The 23,579-nt window shown below is 44.6% G+C and overlaps 1 protein-coding gene across 3 annotated transcripts in view; it reads left to right on the forward strand.

Annotated features, from left to right (window-relative positions):
* Nucleotides 1–23,579, forward strand: part of LOC146052837 (uncharacterized) — a 147,664-nt gene that overhangs the window by 84,508 nt on the left and 39,577 nt on the right. For 2 of the 3 annotated variants that reach the window (XR_014467700.1, XM_083167952.1), the window contains exons 3-4: nucleotides 11,662–11,810; nucleotides 14,608–14,707. Coding sequence is in view for 1 of the 3 variants with exons in the window: in XM_083167952.1 (XP_083024078.1) it covers nucleotides 11,662–11,810; nucleotides 14,608–14,707 (249 nt within the window). In the remaining 2 variants the exon portion in view is untranslated. The remainder of the gene's footprint in view (nucleotides 1–11,661; nucleotides 11,811–14,607; nucleotides 14,708–23,579) is intronic. The other variant, XR_014467702.1, reaches the window with a different exon arrangement.

Here is a 23,579-nt window from a genome sequence, read left to right on the forward strand (position 1 = left end):
TTGAAATTTCCTCCGTTTTCTTTCAATAATTTCTTGCTCGAAAGTCTCAATTTCTTTACGATATTTGTCATATCTTTTCAGAAAGGCCTCATTACTCTCAAAGTTTTTGAGCTTTTCCCCTAATTGGGTAATCTCTTGATTCAGTTGTGACAATACTAAATCATCATGTTTCATGAGGATCTTTATCAATTCTCTTGAACAATTAGATAGCACCATCTCCCATTCTTTTTTCAGGTCTCCGTTAGCTAATTCGAAAGCAGGAAACACTTTAGGTCTGAGACCCCTGGGTATAAGATGGTTTTTAAGGTAACTATCAAAAGTGCTCCTATTCCAGGAGGTCTTGCTCTGCCTCATAAGAGCTGTTTTGAGGGCGAACAAATCATCGGACCATCCTCCTAAGGAGGTGTCCGTTATGTCTTCACTGTTCGAGAATAAGGAATCAATATCGTTCTTCAGTTTGTCTCTTCTTTCTGCCAGGTCTCTGGTGAGACTAAATTGAGACATGGTAAAGTTGTAATACCTAATCAATATTGATACTGGGACACAAAGGTTGTTCTTATACAATTTTTAAGGTTTCATGGAAATATTTAAGAGAGTATAATTCTGATGGGTGCTAGGAGTGCGAGAAACTGAGTTTAACAGAGAACAATTGTAACGTGTGGTGGCTCCACTAGGAAGCCTGTTGCTCTCCTGCACACCGAAGTTAAAGATATTTTTTATAGAGAGAACCCCAAATTTTCTTGAATAAACTAGAGGGGGTGCTGTTCCCGGCAGTCAAGCATATAGCATATTGGACAAAGAAGGAAAGGAACTGCTCAGGGGGGAACGCACTAAAGAAATAGAGTCGTAAAAAATAACTTTTAATACATCATAATTAATAATCCCACAATTAACTTGAATGGGAGTACAGCGAAAAATGAAAGTTTAAAATATTAGACATACACACACATACACACAATGTGCACAAAAAGACAGGGAATCAGTGCTTTAAAAATGACACTTACGTCCTGACCAAAAATTATGCTCACAAGATAATAGCCAAAGATGTGGTCTTTTTTTTGATCACGGAAAAAATGTGTGTGGCCCTGTTCAGTAATTAATCTCCAATTAACCAGTGTAAATTTCTGAATTTAATTCAACCTTTTTGTAGTGACACTGCCACCTTCTGGTAGTTTTAATGACAAGGTATAAGTGGTTCAGGGACCTTTCTCACTAAGGACCTCTGATACACTATCCTATTGCACCATCTAGTGGTGATTTTAGGAATATTATACAACTTTTGTCTGATGCATAGGATTTTTCATAACCTTTTATTTGGCAATCCAGAAAGACTAGTGTCGGTTATTGACTGTCCAAATATGCTCACTAGCCTGATAAATGATTAATGAAATGATGTTGGTTTATTAAGGGCGCTATCAGACCATCCTAGGTGTCAAACTCTATACACCTAGTTTGAAGCAGGTAGCAGATGCCCTGAAACTGTGCTCATTTTTGCTGAATAAAAATTTAAGGAGATAATTATAACTCCGATTTTCAGCCTACTACACTTATCTGAGCACCTTGCTTTTTGGTCTCAGGAAAGCCCTCAGTAATCTGTGTTCTCTTTATTTTATGGTCCCTTCTCCTCTTTTTCCAAAGTGTTTAAACCCTAATTATTGTGTTACAACTATGCCTTTCTGGATTGCCAAATAAAAGGTTATGAAAAATCCTATGCATCAGACAAAAGTTGTATAATATTCCTAAAATCACCACTAGATGGTGCAATAGGATAGTGTATCAGAGGTCCTTAGTGAGAAAGGTCCCTGAACCACTTATACCTTGTCATTAAAACTACCAGAAGGTGGCAGTGTCACTACAAAAAGGTTGAATTAAATTCAGAAATTTACACTGGTTAATTGGAGATTAATTACTGAACAGGGCCACACACATTTTTTCCGTGATCAAAAAAAAGACCACATCTTTGGCTATTATCTTGTGAGCATAATTTTTGGTCAGGACGTAAGTGTCATTTTTAAAGCACTGATTCCCTGTCTTTTTGTGCACATTGTGTGTATGTGTGTGTATGTCTAATATTTTAAACTTTCATTTTTCGCTGTACTCCCATTCAAGTTAATTGTGGGATTATTAATTATGATGTATTAAAAGTTATTTTTTACGACTCTATTTCTTTAGTGCGTTCCCCCCTGAGCAGTTCCTTTCCTTCTTTGTCCAATGTGAATGTGTTCCTGAAACAGCACCACTATCCACGCCACCGCGTAGCATGGCGAGCGGCGGCGGTACGCATCCTACGACCTTTTCATACCCCCACTATCCACGTCGGCGTGGAGTTGATTTAATAAAGTGTGGCGAGCACAGCGAGCCATCGTACCCGAAGCGTGGCGAGCGCAGTGAGCCCCGTGAGGGGACGTGCATACCTGTGAAGCTATGTGCGTCCCCTCGCGGGGCTCACTGCGCTCGCCACGCTTCGGGCTCGGTGGCTCGCTGCGCTCGCCACACTTTATAAAATCAACTCCACGCCGATGTGGATAGTGGGGGTATGAAAAGGTCGTAGGACGCATACCGCCGCCGCTCGCCACGCTTCCGGGTGATGTGATATTGGAAGGTCGACAGCTGTTACGTCGCCTGGTGTCAATTTGAACAGGTTTAATAGTGTTTTGCACAGTGCACCCCTATGTACCCCTACACCCTACTAAATCTAGACGCTTAAGCGTCTAAATTTAGGTGCCCCCTTCTTAGCGGTTTGCAGGGAGTCTAGATTCAGACGCTTTAGCGTCTAAATTTAGGTACCCCCTTCTTAGTGGTTTGCAGGGAGTGTAAATTTAGACGCTAAAGCGTCTAAATTTTAGCGTCCACATTTGGGACACCCCCTTTGATAGCGGTGTGCCGGGGTGAAGGCCCGTTCGTTAGCGGTGTGCCGGGGTGTCCACTGTGGAACTACAAGTACCACAATGACCTGTCAGCGCTGGGCAGTGCGCGCTGCTGCTGCCTGCGCTATGCTGATAACGTACATTACATCTAGAGCGGCACGCGCACAGTAAACACAGAGTCTGGCAAGCTGCCAAGTTTCATGAGAGACTGTGCACGCGGTGGCGCCGTGAAACTACACAAGTACCAAAACTTATTGAGTGACATTAAAAATCTTGCATTGGACTGTGGACTGGCATGATATGTTTGGTATATAGGCGATTATGGTATACCACCAGGAGACCTAAAAGTGTGGGCTCACATCCATGTTAAGCTGGTACATAACCTGGTGTACATTTGTGGAAAAGCAGCAGGTGTGGAACTACATGGCCCAGCATAATGAACAGATTGTATGTATGAGCATTACATGTATCTATAATGACCTTGCTGGGATATGTAGTTCCACACCAGCACTATTGTTATGCTAACATTATAAGACAGCATTAGATGTAACAAACATTGCAATGTACGGGTCAGTTGTACATTTGTTCAACTTACCAGCGCAGGGTGGCGTTGGTGGCCTATCAGTATCCGCCACATGGAGGCCAGGAAGCACCTCGGGAGGTATGATCCTCCTCAGTTTCTTCTCATAGCTGGTAAAAGATACTTGGGTACTTATGTAGTATCTGGGCTGCCGATTTCTAAATCGGGTCGGATCGGGAGATCGCATCGCATCGCATGCGACCATGCGATTCGATGCGATGCGATGCGATGACCCGATTTTTCCATAGGAATCAATGTTAAAATGGACTGAGTCCATTTTAACATGGAATTCAATGGGAAAAATGGGTCCTTTTCATACCCCTACTATCCAAGTGGGCATGGAGTTGGATATAAACCTGTGGCGAGCGTAGCGAGCCACCGAGCCCGAAGCGTGGCGAGCGAAGCGAGCCCCGCGAGGGGACGAATACCGTCCCCTCGCGGGGCTCGCTTCGCTCGCCACGCTTCGGGCTCGGTGGCTCGCTACGCTCGCCACAGGTTTATATCCAACTCCATGCCCACTTGGATAGTAGGGGTATGAAAAGGACCCATTTTTCCATAGGAATCATTTTAACATTGATTCCTATGGAAAAATCGGGTCATCGCATCCGATATCGGATGCGATGCGATGCGATGCGATATCGCATCGCATCGCATCTGATTGTATGCCTTAACTTAAGGCATACAATCAAAAAATCGGCAGCCCAGATACTACATAAGTACCGATACTTGTTTTGCAGGTCCTCACCCAGTGCGGGTAGCTTCTTTGATGTCAGCGCTCATTTTGGCCTTCAGGTGCCGCTTAATATCATTTTGGACAGTGAGCTTGTGGTTGCTCACTGCATTGACGGCCTGAGTAATGGCCAGCCACATGGCCCTCTTACGCTGTGCAGTGGACTTATGATGGTGTTTCCACAACAGCCGGTCATATACAGGTAGCATGGCCCTCACTAATGCAACATTCTCTTCATACGTGAATCTGACCTTGCGGCCACTTTGGGTGCGGCCAGTATCTCCCTCCTCCTCCAGCTCCTCCATGGCCATGTCCGCCTCCTCCTCCAGGCCAGTCTCCCCCTCCTCCTCCTCACCTCCATCTTCCCCCACTTCACCCCAGTCGACCTCTGAGATGTGGGCCTCCTCTGTCTGGGTGATGAACACATCCTGGGTAAAAGACTGTGATGGCGATGCCAGAGGGTTCTCCACCTCCTCCATCTGGGACTGCTCCTCCGGAGCCTGTGCTAGCCTTGCTGTGGCCATGCTGCCTGCTACACTGCTGCCTCTCCCTCTGCCACTGCTTCCTCTCAGCATACCTCTGCTGCCTCTCCCCCTGGCTCCTCTGGTAGTGCTGGGTGTGACTGGCCCCCTGCTGCCTCTTACAACTCCCCTTCCACTGGTCTGTCCTCTCACTCCAATCGATCGCTCCTCTCCTCTCCATGCTCCATACTCCCTATCAAAGATTAAAATGGTGCCAGTGCCCCTTTATATAGGGGGTGTGATGCATAATGTAGGGGACTTAGGTGGACCAATAGGTTAGGGGGTTCTTTGGCATGCGGAGGCAGTGTTGTAAATCGCATTCCGGTTGGTCCAAAACTCGCACATGACCGGCGCATTAAATCGCACTTTTCTGTGTCATAATCTCGCACCACATTGCATTAAATCGCACTATATCGCACTTTTTATCCGCTTATGCACATCCCATTAAATATGCCATTTACACATGAAAACTGCGTGAAAAAAAGTGAGATTTGCGGCCATATGGTGCGATTTTAAAAAGTGCGAAAAACTCTCTTTCTATTAAATGTCACCCCACGTGTTAAATATGTATGGCTATAGTGAGTTGGAGTGCATGTGTCAAAATTGCCCCTGTGTCACTATACCTAGGAGCTCTGTGGCTCTATGTGATAATCTGCTGTATTTCGCACAATCTTGAAAAAGCTGGAGGCGAAGCGCGCGCTGGCTATCGGTGTCGCTCACTCCTGCGTACTCTGATTATTAAAATTGCATTTTGATTTATGTATTCCCTTCCAGGTTATTCTATTTTCAAAGTGTCCAGTATCAGCTCCCGACCCCATCTATCTATACGGGGAAGCCACGGCAGCATGATACTGAGCCCTGTAATGTCATGCACTTAAAAGCATGTCAGTGTGAGCAACAATTGTTTCTATGAATGTGTGATACGCAGCAGGTTACCTCCTAGAGCCAACACTTAATTGAGAGGAACCACTGTAAACACTACATTTATTAGATTATTGGACTACAGTGAGACATATGATTAGGATCCCTGGTAATCCAGCTCACCCTAAAGCGGTAACACAGGGGTTAATCGCACCCAAGCTGATACCGACCACACCAAAAAGTTACGGATATTGGATATAGGGGGAAATTTACTAAAGGACATTTGTAAAAAATAGGTGTATTTGTATCCAGAAATACACTTATTTTCGAAATTTACTATACCGAAAATACGGCAATGTGTGTTCGTATTGATAGCACATCAATACGAATTGCCGTATTTTCGGGATAGAAAATGTCAAAAATAAGTGTATTTCTGGATACAAATACACCTATTTTTACACCTATTTTTTACACATTTCCTTTAGTAAATTTCCCCCTAAATGTCAAAAATAAGGGTATTTCTGGATAGAAATACACCTATTTTTTTTACAAATTTCCTTTAGTAAATTTCCCCCATAAGGTCCATTACTGAATTGACACTTTGGGGGAAATTTACCAAAGGAAATTTGTAAAAAATAGGTGTATTTGTATCCAGAAATACACTTATTTTTGACATTTAGGGGGAAATTTACCAATATGAAAAACCTAGTTTTTCGTATTGGTATTTTCCCTACGACTGCATACGACTGTTTAAGTCGTATGCAAAGTCGTGTTCCGGAGGATCAGTTACAAAGCAGTCAGATACGACTGCTTTGTAACCCTCCGATGGTGTAATGATTCGTATTAGCGGCCAGTGGCGGATTCAGGGGGGGAGCTGAGGACCAGGGCTTTCCAACGAGCCCAGCCCCGTGTCTCTAGCCCCCCGGGAACCAGAGATATCGCCTGGCAAAGCTGTAACGTTTTTTCCCCATAGGATAATATGGGACCCGTCAATTCCAACACCCACCAGTCCCAACGGCTGCCAGTTCCCCCCCTGGCATCACAGAAGCTTGTGGTTGATCTCATTCAATTCCAAATCGCTGGGCCTTCAATATGATACCAGGCTGGTCCATATCGGTCAATCGGTTCCAGAGATATTACGTGTAAACTAATTTATTTTTTTTTTAAATGTAATTTCATGGCTGTTCATGTTCTTTGAGGGCAGATTACTCTGGAACCAAACGTTCATGTTTCACTGGACCAAAATCATTCAAAGCCCACTCAAAAGTTCTTCAATATGATACTTGTCTCATGTAAATGGGTCAGTTGGTTCCGAAGATATAGCTGGTTAAATAAGATAACTGGTTAATGAGGGGGAGGGGTGGTTTTCTCTCCGCCTCACACAAGAAAATGCAGGGACTAGGCTGGTGTAAAAGGGGCCAACCTGGGAATGCATTTTCTGGTGTGAAAGGGGTATTTTTTCAAATAGCCTGGACCTGCAGTGCTCTGAATACAGCCAGGCTCTGCCACTGTCAGTGGCTATCACTTCTGCCTGGCGGCTGTCCCCCATTTACAGCGAGCATGTATTCCCCTTGGCAATGAGCATGTAATCCCACATGGCAATGAGCATGGAACCTCTGGCAATGAGCATAGAACCCTTGGCAATGAGCATGTAGATAAGCAGCACTTATGTAGCATAATTTTTAATAGGCATTATGGTGTTTGACATAATACATAATGGATATAATGGTGTGTAACTTAACGTGTAATGGACATTATGGTGTAATTGTTTAATGTGCGCCTTTGGTGGACAATGTTCCTGTTTATGAAACGTATTGTGAATTTTGGCTTAATCTGTATGGCATTATGTGAATTCTGGCTCAATCCGTGTGGCATTATGTGAATTTTGGCTCAATCCATGTGGCATTATGTGAATTTTGTCACAATCCGTGTGGCATTATGTGAATTTTGGCTCAATACGTGTGGCATTATGTGAATTTTGTCTCAATCCGTGTGGCATTATGTGAATTTTGGCTCAATCCGTGTGGCATTATGTTTATTTTGGCTCAATCCATTTGGCATTATGTAAATTTTGGCTCAATCCGTGTGGCATTATGTGTATTTTGACACAATCCATGTGGCACTATTTGGATTTTGGCTCAATCCATGTGGCATTATGTGAATTTTGGCTCAATCCGTGTGGCTTGATGTGAATTTTGACACAATCCATGTGGCATTATTTGAATTTTGGCTCAATCCGTGTGGCATTATGTGAATTTTGGCTCATTCCATTTGGCATCATGTGTAAGGGGCAAGTATAATGGGGTCTAGTATTTTGTTGCATAATGTGTAGAAGTTGTATATGATGTTGTACACTACACTCAAGGACATGCCCCCTGTTGAGTGGCCACACCACATTTTCCGGAGCGCGCCTTCGGCGTGCGAAAATTACATCCTTCACTTTTGTCACCATGGTGGGCCTGCGTACTTTAAATGCCAGGGCCTATTTTTAATCCCATTCCCACCCTCTCTCTGCCGTTCTCTTAGCATGTACACCGGCACCACTAACACCGCCCCTCCCCCACCTAAACCCTCTTTTATCATAGTGCCCCCCCTGTCATTTTATCCTGGATCCGCCCCTGTTAGCGGCCGTATATACGGCTGCTAATACGAATTATTTCTAGCAGTCTGCACGGATCAAGTCAGATCCGTGCAGGCTGCGGTGTGTAAAAAAAATAGAAAAATAAATAAATAATAAAAAAAAAATGGCGTGGGGTCCCCCGCACAGCCATAACCAGCACCAGGCTGAAGGAGCCGGGGCCGGTAATTAAAAATCAGGGAGCCCGACAAATAGGGGCTCCCTGATTTTTAACAACCAGCCCCAGGCTCCAGGTCCGGGGCTGGTCCCCAAAATACGGGGGACAAAATGACTAGGGGTCCCCCGTATTTCAAGAACCAGCCCCAGGCACAACCAGCCGGCAGGCTAATGCCACAGCCGGGGGGAGACTTTTTATGCAAGTCCCCCCGGCCAAAGCATTAACCCTACCGACCAGTCAGCCTGGCCAGGGGGCCTGGGGGAGTGGGGACCCCCCCAATAAAGGGGTCCCCCCCCTCCAGGACTTACCTGACCAGGCTGAAGCCTGGTGCTGTCCTCGATGCCCCTGGGCGGTGGGCATCGAGCTGATAGTGTGGTTGATCTCATTCAATTCCAAATCGCTGGGCCTTCAATATGATACCAGGCTGGTCCATATCGGTCAATCGGTTCCAGAGATATTACGTGTAAACTAATTTATTTTTTTTTTTAAATGTAATTTCATGGCTGTTCATGTTCTTTGAGGGCAGATTACTCTGGAACCAAACGTTCATGTTTCACTGGACCAAAATCATTCAAAGCCCACTCAAAAGTTCTTCAATATGATACTTGTCTCATGTAAATGGGTCAGTTGGTTCCGAAGATATAGCTGGTTAAATAAGATAACTGGTTAATGAGGGGGAGGGGTGGTTTTCTCTCCGCCTCACACAAGAAAATGCAGGGACTAGGCTGGTGTAAAAGGGGCCAACCTGGGAATGCATTTTCTGGTGTGAAAGGGGTATTTTTTCAAATAGCCTGGACCTGCAGTGCTCTGAATACAGCCAGGCTCTGCCACTGTCAGTGGCTATCACTTCTGCCTGGCGGCTGTCCCCCATTTACAGCGAGCATGTATTCCCCTTGGCAATGAGCATGTAATCCCACATGGCAATGAGCATGGAACCTCTGGCAATGAGCATAGAACCCTTGGCAATGAGCATGTAGATAAGCAGCACTTATGTAGCATAATTTTTAATAGGCATTATGGTGTTTGACATAATACATAATGGATATAATGGTGTGTAACTTAACGTGTAATGGACATTATGGTGTAATTGTTTAATGTGCGCCTTTGGTGGACAATGTTCCTGTTTATGAAACGTATTGTGAATTTTGGCTTAATCTGTATGGCATTATGTGAATTCTGGCTCAATCCGTGTGGCATTATGTGAATTTTGGCTCAATCCATGTGGCATTATGTGAATTTTGTCACAATCCGTGTGGCATTATGTGAATTTTGGCTCAATACGTGTGGCATTATGTGAATTTTGTCTCAATCCGTGTGGCATTATGTGAATTTTGGCTCAATCCGTGTGGCATTATGTTTATTTTGGCTCAATCCATTTGGCATTATGTAAATTTTGGCTCAATCCGTGTGGCATTATGGCCCTTATTCTGGTTGGTGCGGCCGGAGCCGCACACGGTGCTCCGGCCGCACAAACCAATCCCCGCCCACGAGACGGATCGCCACGGCCGTCCGTACACGGACGGCTGGCGATCCGCATAAAAATGGTGGAGGCCTACGCCTCCACCATGGTGGGAGCTGCCCCCTGCATTCGATGGTCGTCGACCATCGAAGGCAGGTCCGCACGCCCCAGCAGCTCCCGCAAGCTGAGACCACACGGACAATCGTCCGTGTGATAGCTTGCATGGGGGCTGAGAGCTGACATCCGGCGACGTCAGCTTTCCGCCCCCATGAGTTGCGTCATACCCTCATTACCATGCATACGCCCCGCGTTTGCATGGGAACGCCCATGAAACGCGGGGCGTACACATAGGGAAATGAGGGTATGAAGCCCCTCACGCCCCTATACGCCCCCTTTGCGGCGGACGAAATCCGTCTGCGGCGAAGGGGGCTGCACATGCGCAGATTGACCTCTGCGCATGTGCAGAATAAAAACATCGGCGGTACGGCCGCACGCGGGCCGTACCGTCCGATTTAGAATAAGGGCCTATGTGTATTTTGACACAATCCATGTGGCACTATTTGGATTTTGGCTCAATCCATGTGGCATTATGTGAATTTTGGCTCAATCCGTGTGGCTTGATGTGAATTTTGACACAATCCATGTGGCATTATTTGAATTTTGGCTCAATCCGTGTGGCATTATGTGAATTTTGGCTCATTCCATTTGGCATCATGTGTAAGGGGCAAGTATAATGGGGTCTAGTATTTTGTTGCATAATGTGTAGAAGTTGTATATGATGTTGTACACTACACTCAAGGACATGCCCCCTGTTGAGTGGCCACACCACATTTTCCGGAGCGCGCCTTCGGCGTGCGAAAATTACATCCTTCACTTTTGTCACCATGGTGGGCCTGTGTACTTTAAATGCCAGGGCCTATTTTTAATCCCATTCCCACCCTCTCTCTGCCGCTCTCTTAGCATGTACACCGGCACCACTAACACCGCCCCTCCCCCACCTAAACCCTCTTTTATCATAGTGCCCCCCCTGTCATTTTATCCTGGATCCGCCCCTGTTAGCGGCCGTGTATACGGCTGCTAATACGAATTATTTCTAGCAGTCTGCACGGATCAAGTCAGATCCGTGCAGGCTGCGGTGTGTAAAAAAAATAGAAAAATAAATAAATAATAAAAAAAAATGGCGTGGGGTCCCCCGCACAGCCATAACCAGCACCAGGCTGAAGGAGCCGGGGCCGGTAATTAAAAATCAGGGAGCCCGACAAATAGGGGCTCCCCGATTTTTAACAACCAGCCCCAGGCTCCAGGTCCGGGGCTGGTCCCCAAAATACGGGGGACAAAATGACTAGGGGTCCCCCGTATTTCAAGAACCAGCCCCAGGCACAACCAGCCGGCAGGCTAATGCCACAGCCGGGGGGAGACTTTTTATGCAAGTCCCCCCGGCCAAAGCATTAACCCTACCGACCAGTCAGCCTGGCCAGGGGGCCTGGGGGAGTGGGACCCCCCCAATAAAGGGGTCCCCCCCCTCCAGGACTTACCTGACCAGGCTGAAGCCTGGTGCTGTCCTCGATGCCCCTGGGCGGTGGGCATCGAGCTGATAGTGTTGTCAAAAATAGAAAAAACTATTGTTTTTTACTGTGGCACTACAAGTGCCAGCAAGCCTCCCCAGCAAGCTGGGACTTGGAGAACCACAAGTCCCAGCCTGCTGGGCATTAAAGGGCCCGCTGGCACTTGTAGTTCTACAGTTAAAAAAATAGTGCACAAAACACACTGATACACTTTTAAAATAAAACTTTATTACACACAAAGCCCACACATACTAATACTTACCTATCTTCTCTCCGTTCGTAGCCCTGATGTCCTGTGTCGACGTCTTCTGGTCCTGTGTCATCTTCTTCCTCCATGTCGACCGTCGCTGTCGCCGTCCGGATCCGACGAAATCCATTTGGGAAGCTGTGGAAGGAAACCATACTCACCTGTCCCAGCGCGACGTAGTCCAGGTAAGGGTCTTTGCAAAAAAACAAAACGAACACCCGAATCCCTGCTTAGTAAATCAGAAACCACCATTCTTTTGAATGGTGATTTCTGTCGTATCCTATCGATGGTGTAGACATTCGTATTTGTAAATACAAATACGAATGTTCCATCTTTAGGACTACGAATTGTTGTATTTTTGGGATTGTAAATCCCAAAAATACAAATTCGTAAAAAAAAAGGTGTATTTCTCCCTACGAATACACCTTTTTTCTACGAATCCATTTTGGTAAATTTCCCCCATACTATCCCGAAAATACGGCAATTCATAGTCGTATTGATAGCACATTAATACGAATACGAATTGCCGTATTTTCAGGGTTAGTAAATGTAAAAAATAAGTGTATTTCTGGATACAAATACACCTATTTTTTTTTACAAATTTCCTTTAGTAAATTTCCCCCAGTGTCAACTATTCTCAGATGTAACACCCAATTCACGGTATCTGTACTGGACAGGTCATAAAATTGAGTTATAATATACTCAATGAATTGATACATTTGTTACTTTGGTTGTAGAGTTGTAGCAAAAAAATGTTAATTCAAAGTAACAAATGTATCAATTCATTGAGTATATTATAACTCAATTTTATGACCTGTCCAGTACAGATACCGTGAATTGGGTGTTACATCTGAGAATAGTTGACACTGGGGGAAATTTACTAAAGGAAATTTGTAAAAAATAGGTGTATTTGTATTTAGAAATACACTTATTTTTGACATTTACTATCCCGAAAATATGGCAATTCGTATTCGTATTGATGTGCTATCAATACGAATACGAATTGCCGTATTTTCGGGATAGTAAATGTCAAAAATAAGTGTATTTCTAAATACAAATACACCTTTTTTTTACAAATTTCCTTTAGTAAATTTCCCCCAGGGGGTTAGGTGGAAGATTCACTGTATCTTCTCTCTGGTTGTAGAGTTGTAGCAAAAAAATGTTAATTCAGAGAGAAGATACAGTGAATCTTCCACCTAACCCCCTGGGGGAAATTTACTAAAGGAAATTTGTAAAAAAAAGGTGTATTTGTATTTAGAAATACACTTATTTTTGACATTTACTATCCCGAAAATACGGCAATTCGTATTCGTATTGATAGCACATCAATACGAATACGAATTGCCATATTTTCGGGATAGTAAATGTCAAAAATAAGTGTATTTCTAAATACAAATACACCTATTTTTTACAAATTTCCTTTAGTAAATTTCCCCCCCTGTGTTATGTGTAGCATGACTATGAACATGCCAATATAAACTTCTTATTTTGAATCGTGACTGCATAAGACATAGCAGGATACCTCATAAAGCTACTTAGATCCTATATAAATAAGAGGAATCACTGCTAATATGTACACCCAATAAGTGCTGCCTTTACAAATCTTTGGGAACAAAGTCCACACTCAAAGCGATAACACGGGGGCTACCTGTAACCGTAGTGTGGAGGGAAGCAGCAGTAAATCGCCTGCCCATCACCTGTGACCAGTGTTGCAAGTAAGGGGGTACGGCATGGTACGGAGTACCTGTAAGAAATATGTTGCAGGTACGCAGTACCACTTACCCACTGTCAATTCTATTTTTATTTTAAGTCTAAATATAATGCACCCGCAGCCTGTTCACCCAGCGTTATGATTGGTGCTGTATCCACAGCCCGCCCACCCAGTGTTATGATAGGTGCTGTATGCAGCTACCGGCTACTGCTGATTTAGCCTGTCACACTGACAGGCATCAGCAGCGCTGACAGCATGAAGAGCAGGCGCCACTATTATAAGCACAAGCTGCCCGGCTCTCCCCCAAGCAAGAGCCAACCCACCAACAGTCATTCCCTGTTTCTCATTCCCTGTCTCCTGATGCCACGCCACTATTGTCATTTAGTCACTCCACTAGCTTTGTGTGACCACGCCCCCCCATGACACATGGCCACACCCATTTTTGGTGGAGGCTATCAGTACCACCAAGAAAAAAATTCTACTTGCACCACTGCCTGTGACACTTACAGCATGATCATGAACATGCTAGCATAGATCTCAAACCATAAAATTGAGATTGTGCGAAATACAGCAGATTATCACATAGAGCCACAGAGCTCCTAGGTATAGCGACACAGGGGCAATTTTGACACGCGCACTCCAACTCACTATAGCCACACATATTTAACATATGATGAGCGTGTAACATGTGATAGTCGACAGAGTGACACATTACCATTCGGGTCACACTCACCGACTATAACATTCAGATCAAATTATAAGGAGTTCACGTCAGTTGTAATTACTGCCTTTAAATTGTTACTCTGTACCAGCAGTATCTCTCTCCAGATTGGGGTACAAAAGAGAGTGAATTCTCCCCTTTTCCTTTCTGATGATATAAGCAAATCAGTAACCTCCCATTGGGACACCCCCCATGAGTACAACATGTATTGACGTTTAATTGACATACGTGGGTCAACATAAAAATAACCTGTGAAATACAATCATTTATTGAACATTTGTGCGCAAGAGTGAGCCACCGTTTTTTAATAAGCACACCTATCCTTCTCTTGTATTCACAATTTTGATGTTACATGTGTGTTTGTCATATTTCGCTGAGTTTTAATACAATTATTAAAGGTTACATTTTAACCAAGACCATTCAGGTGCACCCATCAAGGACATCCTTTTCATTCTTCTCCTTTTGCTAGATTAAGGGTAGACAGAGCAGTCTGCAATGCCGCCCACCCTGTGACCGTTTTCCCCTCTGCTTTCCTCCTCCTCCCTCATAGCAGCAGCAGCCCGGCAGCCAGCCCCACCTGATAAACTGGAGGAGCCAGCAGGCATGGGCAGAGCCTGGTGTAGCTCTACAGCTAGCCAGCACAGTGCCAGGTATGTGATGTTTTCTTGGGGGGGACACAATATTGAAGCGCGGGGGGGGAGTAGGTGCTAACGCTACTGGGGGGGGGCTGGGGTGCTAATGCTACTGCGGGGGGAGGGGCTGGGGTGCTAACGCTACCACCTCAGGGGGAAACACTCCTGACCATGGGGGGTGGGCGCTCCATGCAGGTTCCATCCACGCTGCAGCTGCTCCCGACCAACGTCACCAAACAGCGACCAGCGGCCGCATCCTGGTCACAAAGAAGGGCAGCACAGCCAGGGCCGGTGCGCCCCAGGCGAGTTGGGTGGGGGTGCCGCGGTGCCCGGGGGGGTACCTGCTGCACTGTCTGGGGAGCGGACAGGGGGGTCCGTCCGTGCCACGGGAGTACCTGCGGCACTGTGTATAAAGCTGGCGGCGACCCTGCGACGTCCCTGCCCAAACTCAAATATAAATTGCAGTGTAAAAATATATCTGTCCAGGATTTGTGGTCTACTTGCAAAAGCAGATAGTATTTACCCCACATGCAAAAATAATGTATGTATTGCACCCCTTGCATTGCAACATGGTTTGTCCAGGTGCAAACAGTAGTTACTTCCTCTTTCTTGCATATTCCTAACAAAGGGGTTTATTTAATAAAATAGGAGTTCTATTGAAGATGGGATGTTGCTATGAGCAATCAATCAGATTCTGTTATCTTCTAGAGCAGTGTTTTTCAACCACTGTGCCGTGGCACACTAGTGTGCCTTGAGCTGTTCTCAAGTGTGCCCCCAGATTTAAAGATGCCCAAACCATTTTACAGCAATAACCAGTTCAACTGTTATTTACTGGTCTCTTCTTTTCATGTGAAGGGCCAATGTATTTTATTTAGTTACCAGTGTGTTTGTTTTTATATGGGGCCAATAGGTTGTTTTTTTTTCCTGTGGGGGCCAAAGTTTTTGCCCTGTGGGGATCTCATGGTGTGCCTTGGCAATTTTAGAATCTTATTTAGTGTGCCGCAAGGTAAAAAGGTTGAAAATCACTGTTCTAGAGTGTGCTAGATATTGATTGGTTGCCCATAGCAACATCCCATATTCAATAGAACTAACATGTTAGTAAAAGAAAAAACTAAGAATCAAGCTGTCTGTCTTTACATTTAACCCCTTGAGTGGTGGGTTTTCCTGGGGCAGGACAAACCTACCAGGGCAGGTTTGTCCTGCCCCAGAAATACTCACCACAGAAGGGTCAGCCACTGCCTTATGCAGAGGCCCTTGCTCCCCTGGGGCTACATTCGGGCACCTGAACACACGATCGCCCAAGCACTCACGAGTGGCCCCAGACGGCAGTGGGGACCAGCCGTTTGGGTGAGAAATGCAAGCACCGGGGTGACGGTTGGAGCGACGAGGGGGGGAGCACTGAATCTGCTTAATGGTGGTGCACGCTGGAGACACCACTTGCGTGCACCTGCCCAGTGGTATGCCCAGAAATTTTCCAGGAGAGCCCGCTCCAGCATGGCAGAAATCACTTATGTGAGTATGTAGACAGCCAGCTCTGCCCACTCATATCTGCATTGAAACAGTTACTGATTACAAAATGCTGATGCTATAAATAAATAAGGGTCAGATAACCTTGAATACACTGACCATACAGTATTTACTGATTAAAATGTTGTGTCTCAAGGCTGTATCCTTGGTTTACAACTATTTCTTAGACAAGTTTTCTGAAAACCCATTTAATCCCTTACAGTAACTCTGAAGGGTTCTGCAGCTATAACAAAAGCATAGTGCGGTATTTCTGAAATCATTGATTCATGTACAACATGTGCAGTGTGTGCAGTGTGTGCTTTCTTACACTTTATTTGTCTTTTTTCTTTCCATCAATACATTTTTATTGTAGCATACTGTAGTTTTTAAATGGGGTACAAAAAAAGAAAGAGGGGACATTCAGGGAGGAGGGGGGGAGTATGGATATCAAAGTACAAACAAAATACAGTACAATACAGTATGTGTCGCTGCATAGAGCGATTAGTGTTAAAACAGTTGACAGAATACAATATTTAAGGATCAAATCACAGTGCACTATTTAGGCATTTATAACCATAGAGTATATCTATACATAGGAATGGTCCTATTGTTGTTGGGCCTCCGGGGGTTCATTTAGACTGAACTGAAGTGGGTCTGTAAGAGAAGTGGGTGGAAAGAACTTAGCACCCTCTCCTTCTGTAACGTAGGTGTGCCATAGTAACCAACGTATATGGGGGGAGGTGGGTGCGGGGGAAAACGGGACGAAATTTGTTTCCATAAGGAAATGATGGTTCGTTTTCAAAATGACTTGCAACAGAGATGGAGGGGTAGGTTGTTTCCATTGCTGGGATAAGTTAGCTCGGGCGGCAAAGAGAATGTGGCCTAGAAAAAACCTTTTCTCTGGTGTTACTTCTTGGGGGTAGATGTGGAACAATGCAGTGGATGGGTCCGGGGTGATAGTTAGTTTGAGAACAGTAGAAATTAGGGTGAAAACTTCAGACCAATATTGCAGAATTTTGGGGCATGACCACAAAATATGATATATGTTACCTACACAACCACATAACCTCCAGCATTGGCTGGAGCAAGAAGGCCAGAAAGTGTGTAGACGATCTGGGGTCAGATAGAGTCTCTTAATAAGTTTGATATGCATCTCTGTATGATTTAAGCAACGGGACATTACGTATGAGGAAAGGAAGATCTGACGCCACTGTTTGGAGGTAAATGTTCTACCCAAGTCTGCTTCCCATTTCATATGGGAGGACGTTTTGGAAAAATCTGTGGGGGTTATCAGAGTTTTGACCCAGAAAGAGATGTCTCTTCAAGTGCTTGTCTAGAAGGGTCTGGAGAGTACTAATTGGGATACAGCATCTGGAGTAGAGTAAGAAGCTAAATGGGTTTTCCAACAATGTGCGATTTGTAGGTAGTGAAAGTGTTCAGATGAGGGTAATGAGAATTGGCGTTGCAGGGTAGAAAAGGGGATCAGAGAATAGGCATCTAACAGATCTCCTAGAGTGATAACACCCCAGGACCTCCATATTTTTAAATTGAGATTAGGCATTAGTTTTGCTATGGTAATGATAGAGATGTTGGAAATATTGGCCGTCGAGGCCGGTAGGTTGGCTATTAGTTGGTCCCTTGCTTGCAGAGTTTTAGTGCTTTAGTGGTTGGAAGTAAAGTTGTTTGAGCGGGCCTGACATGTTTTAGGATCCTAATTAGGTCAGATAGAGGAATGTGGGGGGTTGCAGTTTGTTCAATAGTTATCCAACTTGTAGGGGAATTAGTCTCCATATAATATTTAATTGGGGCCAAGAGTCATGCTGAATGGTAGTGAAATAAATCGGGTAGGTCCAGTCCGCCGAAGGCCTTAGGTAATGACAACGGGCCATAGTTGGGGGTTTGGATGACCAAATATACTTTGTCATCATGGAGGTGGCAAGTTGTAGAGATCTCTTGGGGAAGGTGTAGGGGATAGTGCGGAATAAGTACATTAGTTTAGGAAGTAAAGACATTTTAAAGGCTGCCATGCATCCCATCCAGGAGATATCATATGATAACCAGGATTTGGATAGAGTGTCTAGGGTAGCGAGGAGAGGAGTAAGGTTTACGTTAAAGACATTAGCTGTGTTTGGGGGGATATAGATACAGTACCTAAATATTTTATTGAATCTGTTTGCCAATTATATTTATAAGTTGACTGTAGGTGGGCTAGGGATCTGGTAAGATTAAATGGAGGGGCATCAGTTTTGGTGGTATTAAGCTTATAATAAGAGGCTGCGCTATATGAAGTCAGTGTACTATGAAGGAATGGTAGCGTTCTAGTAGGATTAGTCACAAAGAGCAATACGTCATCAGCAAAAAGACTTTAGTTTATGATGGAGTGGGCCTATCTGCAGGCCAGGGAAGTTAGTGTAGTTACGTATGGTAATGGCTAGTGGTTATATAGAGAGAACAAAAATTAAGGGGGATAGGGGGCTGCCTTGCCTAGTGCCATTAGTGATCTTGAAAGGATCGGAGAGGAAACCATTGCTGAACACCCGGGCCGAGGGAGAGCTATAAAGTGTCTTGATCGATGTGAAAATCCGATCTTTGAAGCCAAAGCGCGATAGCACTTCCTGCATATATTGCCAGTTCAATCTGTCAAATGCTTTTTCAGCGTCAGGGACAAGAGAAGGAGGTCCTGTTCATCAGCCAGGGAATCAATTAGATTGAATACCCTTCTGGTATTGTCACGGGCCTGTCTTCCAGGCACAAAGCCTGTCTGGTCCGGGTGCACCAGCAACGGGAGGAATTGATTGATGCGGAGTGCCATCAACTTGGCAAACAGTTTGATGCCACAATTTAGTAGTGCTATAGGGCGATAGTTTTGGCAGAAGGCCGGGTCTTTTCCTGGTTTGGGTATAGTCACTATGCATGCTTCTAGTAATTCTGGGGGGGGAGGAGCCTAGATAAGAGAGCTCGTTAAAGAGATCTGTCAGGTATGGGGTCAAAAGATCTTTAAATGTAATGAAGAAGTTGGTAGTAAACCCGTCTGGGCCTGGGGCTTTATTATGAGGTAGTGATTTAATGGCCGACTGTATCTCCGAGTGAGACCAAGGGGCATTGAGGGAGTCTAGTTGTTCCGGGGTGAGGGAGGGAATCTGTACCTTGTCCAAGAAGGGGAAATTGTTTCTTTAGAGGGCTGAGGCGTGGAGGGGTCAGAAGATAAATTGTATAGTTGGGAATAGTATTGTACAAATTGGTTTGCTATGTCCTTGGGGTTTATAAGTTTTTCTTTATTGGGGTGATAAGATGTTTTATGCTATTTCTAGCCTGTTGAGTGCGTAATTTTCGGGCAAGCATTCTGCCAGATCTATTGCTAAAGAGTTAGAATTTATGCCTTAATCAATTGAGGGCTAATTGGGTACGAGCGAGAAGTAGTTTTTGAAGCTGGCTTCGTACACTTGATATCCTTTTTAAAGGATCTAGAGGAAGTAGTATTATTTTGGGATTCAAGCGCTGTTAGTTTGATCTCTAGGTCTGTTGGGTTTTAAGGGCTCTGTGCTTGAGATTGGCACCTGCTTGTATAGCTGCTCCTCTCGAGACCGCTTTAAAGGCACACCAGTGGTTTGTGATAGAGGTGTCCTGTGGGGAGTTGTTAGCGGTGTAGTTATTAATGGAGTTAAGTATAATATATTTGGATATAGGGTCTTTTAAAAGGTGTGGGAAAAGTCGACATGGTCTCGGGGGGGCTTTTGGATGGGTTTAAATTCCATTTCCATACAACAGGGGCATGGGCGGACCAAGTGATAGGCAGGATGTCGACAACTTTAGTGTGTTGTAAAATCCATTTATCGCAAAGGATGTAGTCAATTCTGGAGTATGTGTTGTGTACTTGGAAATAGAAGGTATAGTCACGGTCAGTTGGGTAAGTAGTCATCCAGATATCATACAGGTCAATTTCTAGAAGGAGATTGCAAAAGGATAAGGATGGGGTGGGGTGGACAATTGGGAGGAGCGAGATGTGGGTTGTTGGGATTTGTCCAATTTGGGGTTGAGGGCTAGGTTAAAGTCTCAAAGTACTATTAAGGAACCTTTAGAGGATTTTCGTATAAGGAGAAACAATTTATGTAGAAAGGAAATTTGGTTCTAATTAGGTGCATATAAACAAAGAATAGTTGTCAGTTTGTCCTCAAGGAGACCAGTCAATATTAGATATCTGTTTTCAGGGAAGAGGGGATGTGGGGATAGACCAGTGCACAGGTGTAAATAAGAGCAGTAATTTGAATATATGTATATATATAAGTAGGTACAGGTACAAGTAAGAAAGCTTGTTTTAAATTAAAGATGTGGAGGTGCTCCCTAGAGAGTAAACATAGGTTATTGGAAAAAAGGAGGGGAAAGACTCTCTTTTTGTCAGGGCACTCTTTATTTAATAATTTGTATGATAATGAAAAGAAAAGATTTTCAGAGTGATTTGTTTAAAGGGGACTCAGTAGGTTCCTCAAATATGCATGATGTGTAATAATTTTGTGATACATAAATTGATATGTTCAGGGAATTATCCCTGATATGAGTATGTTATAGCTAAAATTACTTCTTTATTGTAATTCCTTAAAAATAAGCACTAGACATAGACACACAAACAAATAACACAAAAAAGATACTTGTACCCTGCAGGTTATAAATATTCGTGGGGTATGCTCCCTTTAATAAATGTTCAGGGAATGCGTTCCTTCTGAACAGCTGGATATCTAATGATCACTTTGCCACAAGTAATCAACAAAGTGGATTGTATTCAGGAAGGAAAAATTGTTGTAGCTAACGTATCAATTGTAATGCTAACAAAGTTGCAGTCTCCCCATTTGAGGTCATATTTGAATATCTGTTCTGGCTGCACACAGTGATATCCCTAGAGGCAGTATCACATAGCATATAAGTGTTTGATCAATAAGTCAGTCTGGTCACAATCAATAAGATTTATAAGTCAGAGAGAGCATGTACAATATTAGTATCTTTAAGTTTAGTAGATATAACACTGAATAATTATGTATGAAGCTTAGCGAAAATATGAGTAGTTTAAACAATAATAGGTACTAATGCCTCAAAGGCAACAAGGATTTTTGAGGGGGGTCTCCTCCCTAAGTTGTAAGGAGAAAGAAAAAAGGGGGTAATGGGAAAAAGATGGAGGTAGTAGGCCAGACAAGTCTCCTAGGTGACAGTTCACCAACTATATATACCTATAGTGTGGCAGTGAATATGACTTTTCACAGCTAGGTCTCCCTAGCTGTTACTGGTCATATTCCGCCATACCAGCTGCCACTTGATATAATCAGTGGGCTTTTGGAGGCATTGTGGGATGTCAACCTAAATCCCTGTTGTTCCCCTTGAGGTGGCTGCTGCCCAGCTCTGTATTCCTGTGACAAGTTTAGGGGTTCAATGGTTTCCTACAGTGGGGTCACCCCCTCTGTGTACTAAAAAGGCCCAGGTTTTGTCAGCTTCCCTCAGCACAGAATTATGCTGTGGGGCTTCTTAGGTATTGCGGGTGAGCGGACCTCAAATTGCCTAGGGGTCCAGGGTGGATTGATAGGGGGTGGCTGCTGCCCAATTTGATATACCTGTGACAGTGTTATGGGAGTCAAGGGTTTCCTGCAGAGGGGTCACCCCCTCCGTGTACTAGAATGGCCCAAAGTTCTGTCAGCTTCCGTCAGTGTCTTATAACACTGAGGGGCTTAGAGGTATAGTGGGTGAGCGGACCCCCTCACTTGTAGGTATAGGGGTTAAAGAGCAGAGAGAGGGGACTGGTGCGGTATGATGTCTCTAGGACAGGTAGTTACTCAGGGGTTATAAATGCGTAGCATAGGTAGTTTTGTCCGTTCTAAATGAAAATGGACCACACTCTGTTACCCTGCTGTCAGTACCGGGAGGTTTAGAAAAGTATAGATGGCAGAGGTGGGGTAAGAAGAAAAAAAGAAAAAAGGGGGGGGGGGAGAAGGGTTAAGGGGAGAAGAGGAGCAAAGCGGAAGAGACCCGGATTACCTCCTTGTTCACCCCGGGGGTCAGATCCACGACCTCGCCCGGGTATGCTGCTGTAGCACCGTTGTGAATCACAGCTATTTGTGTACCGTGTGCCGGCTGCTGGGATAGGAGTGTGTCCCCGGGACCCGCTGTACCTCAGCGTGTCGCTGAGTCTCGGCAGCGTGTGTTCTTACACGCTGTCAGCCGCGCCGGCTCTCAGCAGTGTGTCTTCCTGCCCGCCGTCAGCCGCGTCCTGTGAGACAGTGTGAGCGGCGTGAGGAGTAGTAGGAGGTATCGGTCGGGACGTCCTTGGAAATCCAAGTGTCCCTATCGCTGCTGTCAGCGTCTTTCAGACCACAAACGATCGTTTCGCCGTTAGGCTTTTTCAATGTGTGTGGGGGATGGTCATATCTATTGCTCTTAAATAGCGTTTTGTAATCTCTGAGTCTAGTGCTGGTTGGTCAGCAGGAGGGAGGGGGAGTGTAGCGCTATCACCTCCACCTGATTTCTGAGAGGAAAGTGTGGGAATGTGTCCCAGGTGTGTATGCTTAGTAAAGAGAAGGGATCATCCAGTATGTAAAATAAAAATAACAAAGTAGAAAAGTGCGCTTAAGGCACAATGGTATTTGGGGAAATAAAGATTCTAATAAATAGATTATGTACATGATAAGTTTTATGTGCACGAAATGCACACAAAACAAAGGACATAAAGGTCCTTTTCTAACGGGAACATCTTCAAATGGACAAACTCTAACAGCAATCAAAACCGGAAATTCACTTATAATTACAATTATAGTTCCTCTGAAACAGAATTCTCAGAAAATGATGAACCACCCTCTGCATCTCAAAGACCTAATGCCTCTTTTTTAGAGGTAGGCCCATCTGGCAGAGGACATCAACGAAACCAAGGAAGAGGAAGATCCGGAGAGGGCAGAAGAAAAAGAAGGGACTGGAGAACTTGGGACTTTCAACAACCCGAACGACAGTCCCTGAGGATGAGGAAAGCTCAGTAAGCAGGGAAGGCCAATCAACAATAATTAACCTAACAGACAGATGCCTTACACCTGCGCATACCAAACTCCTTAGTAAGGGGCTTTCCTTCTCTCCCAACACACCACTCTACCGCTTCATCTGGGAAAAAGACCTACGCCTGTATGGCCGCAAACTACTGCTCAAAAAATACTTTGCTAGCAAGGAACAAGCCAGTCTCGACAGAAGTGAATCCCCGAGCACATCCTCCGAACAAGACTTAACAGAACAAGACTTACAAATGATCGAAATCCTGGAAGACCTACAAGATCCCTCTGCAGATGCAGAAGGGAGAACAAGTCGAACCATATACAAAAAGAAAAGCACCTTTATGCCCCAAGAAAATCTCAGCCCTGAG

The sequence above is a fragment of the Crinia signifera genome, unplaced genomic scaffold (assembly GCF_055691185.1).
Source record: "Crinia signifera unplaced genomic scaffold, ASM5569118v1 HAP2_SCAFFOLD_129, whole genome shotgun sequence".
Taxonomy (NCBI): domain Eukaryota; kingdom Metazoa; phylum Chordata; class Amphibia; order Anura; family Myobatrachidae; genus Crinia; species Crinia signifera.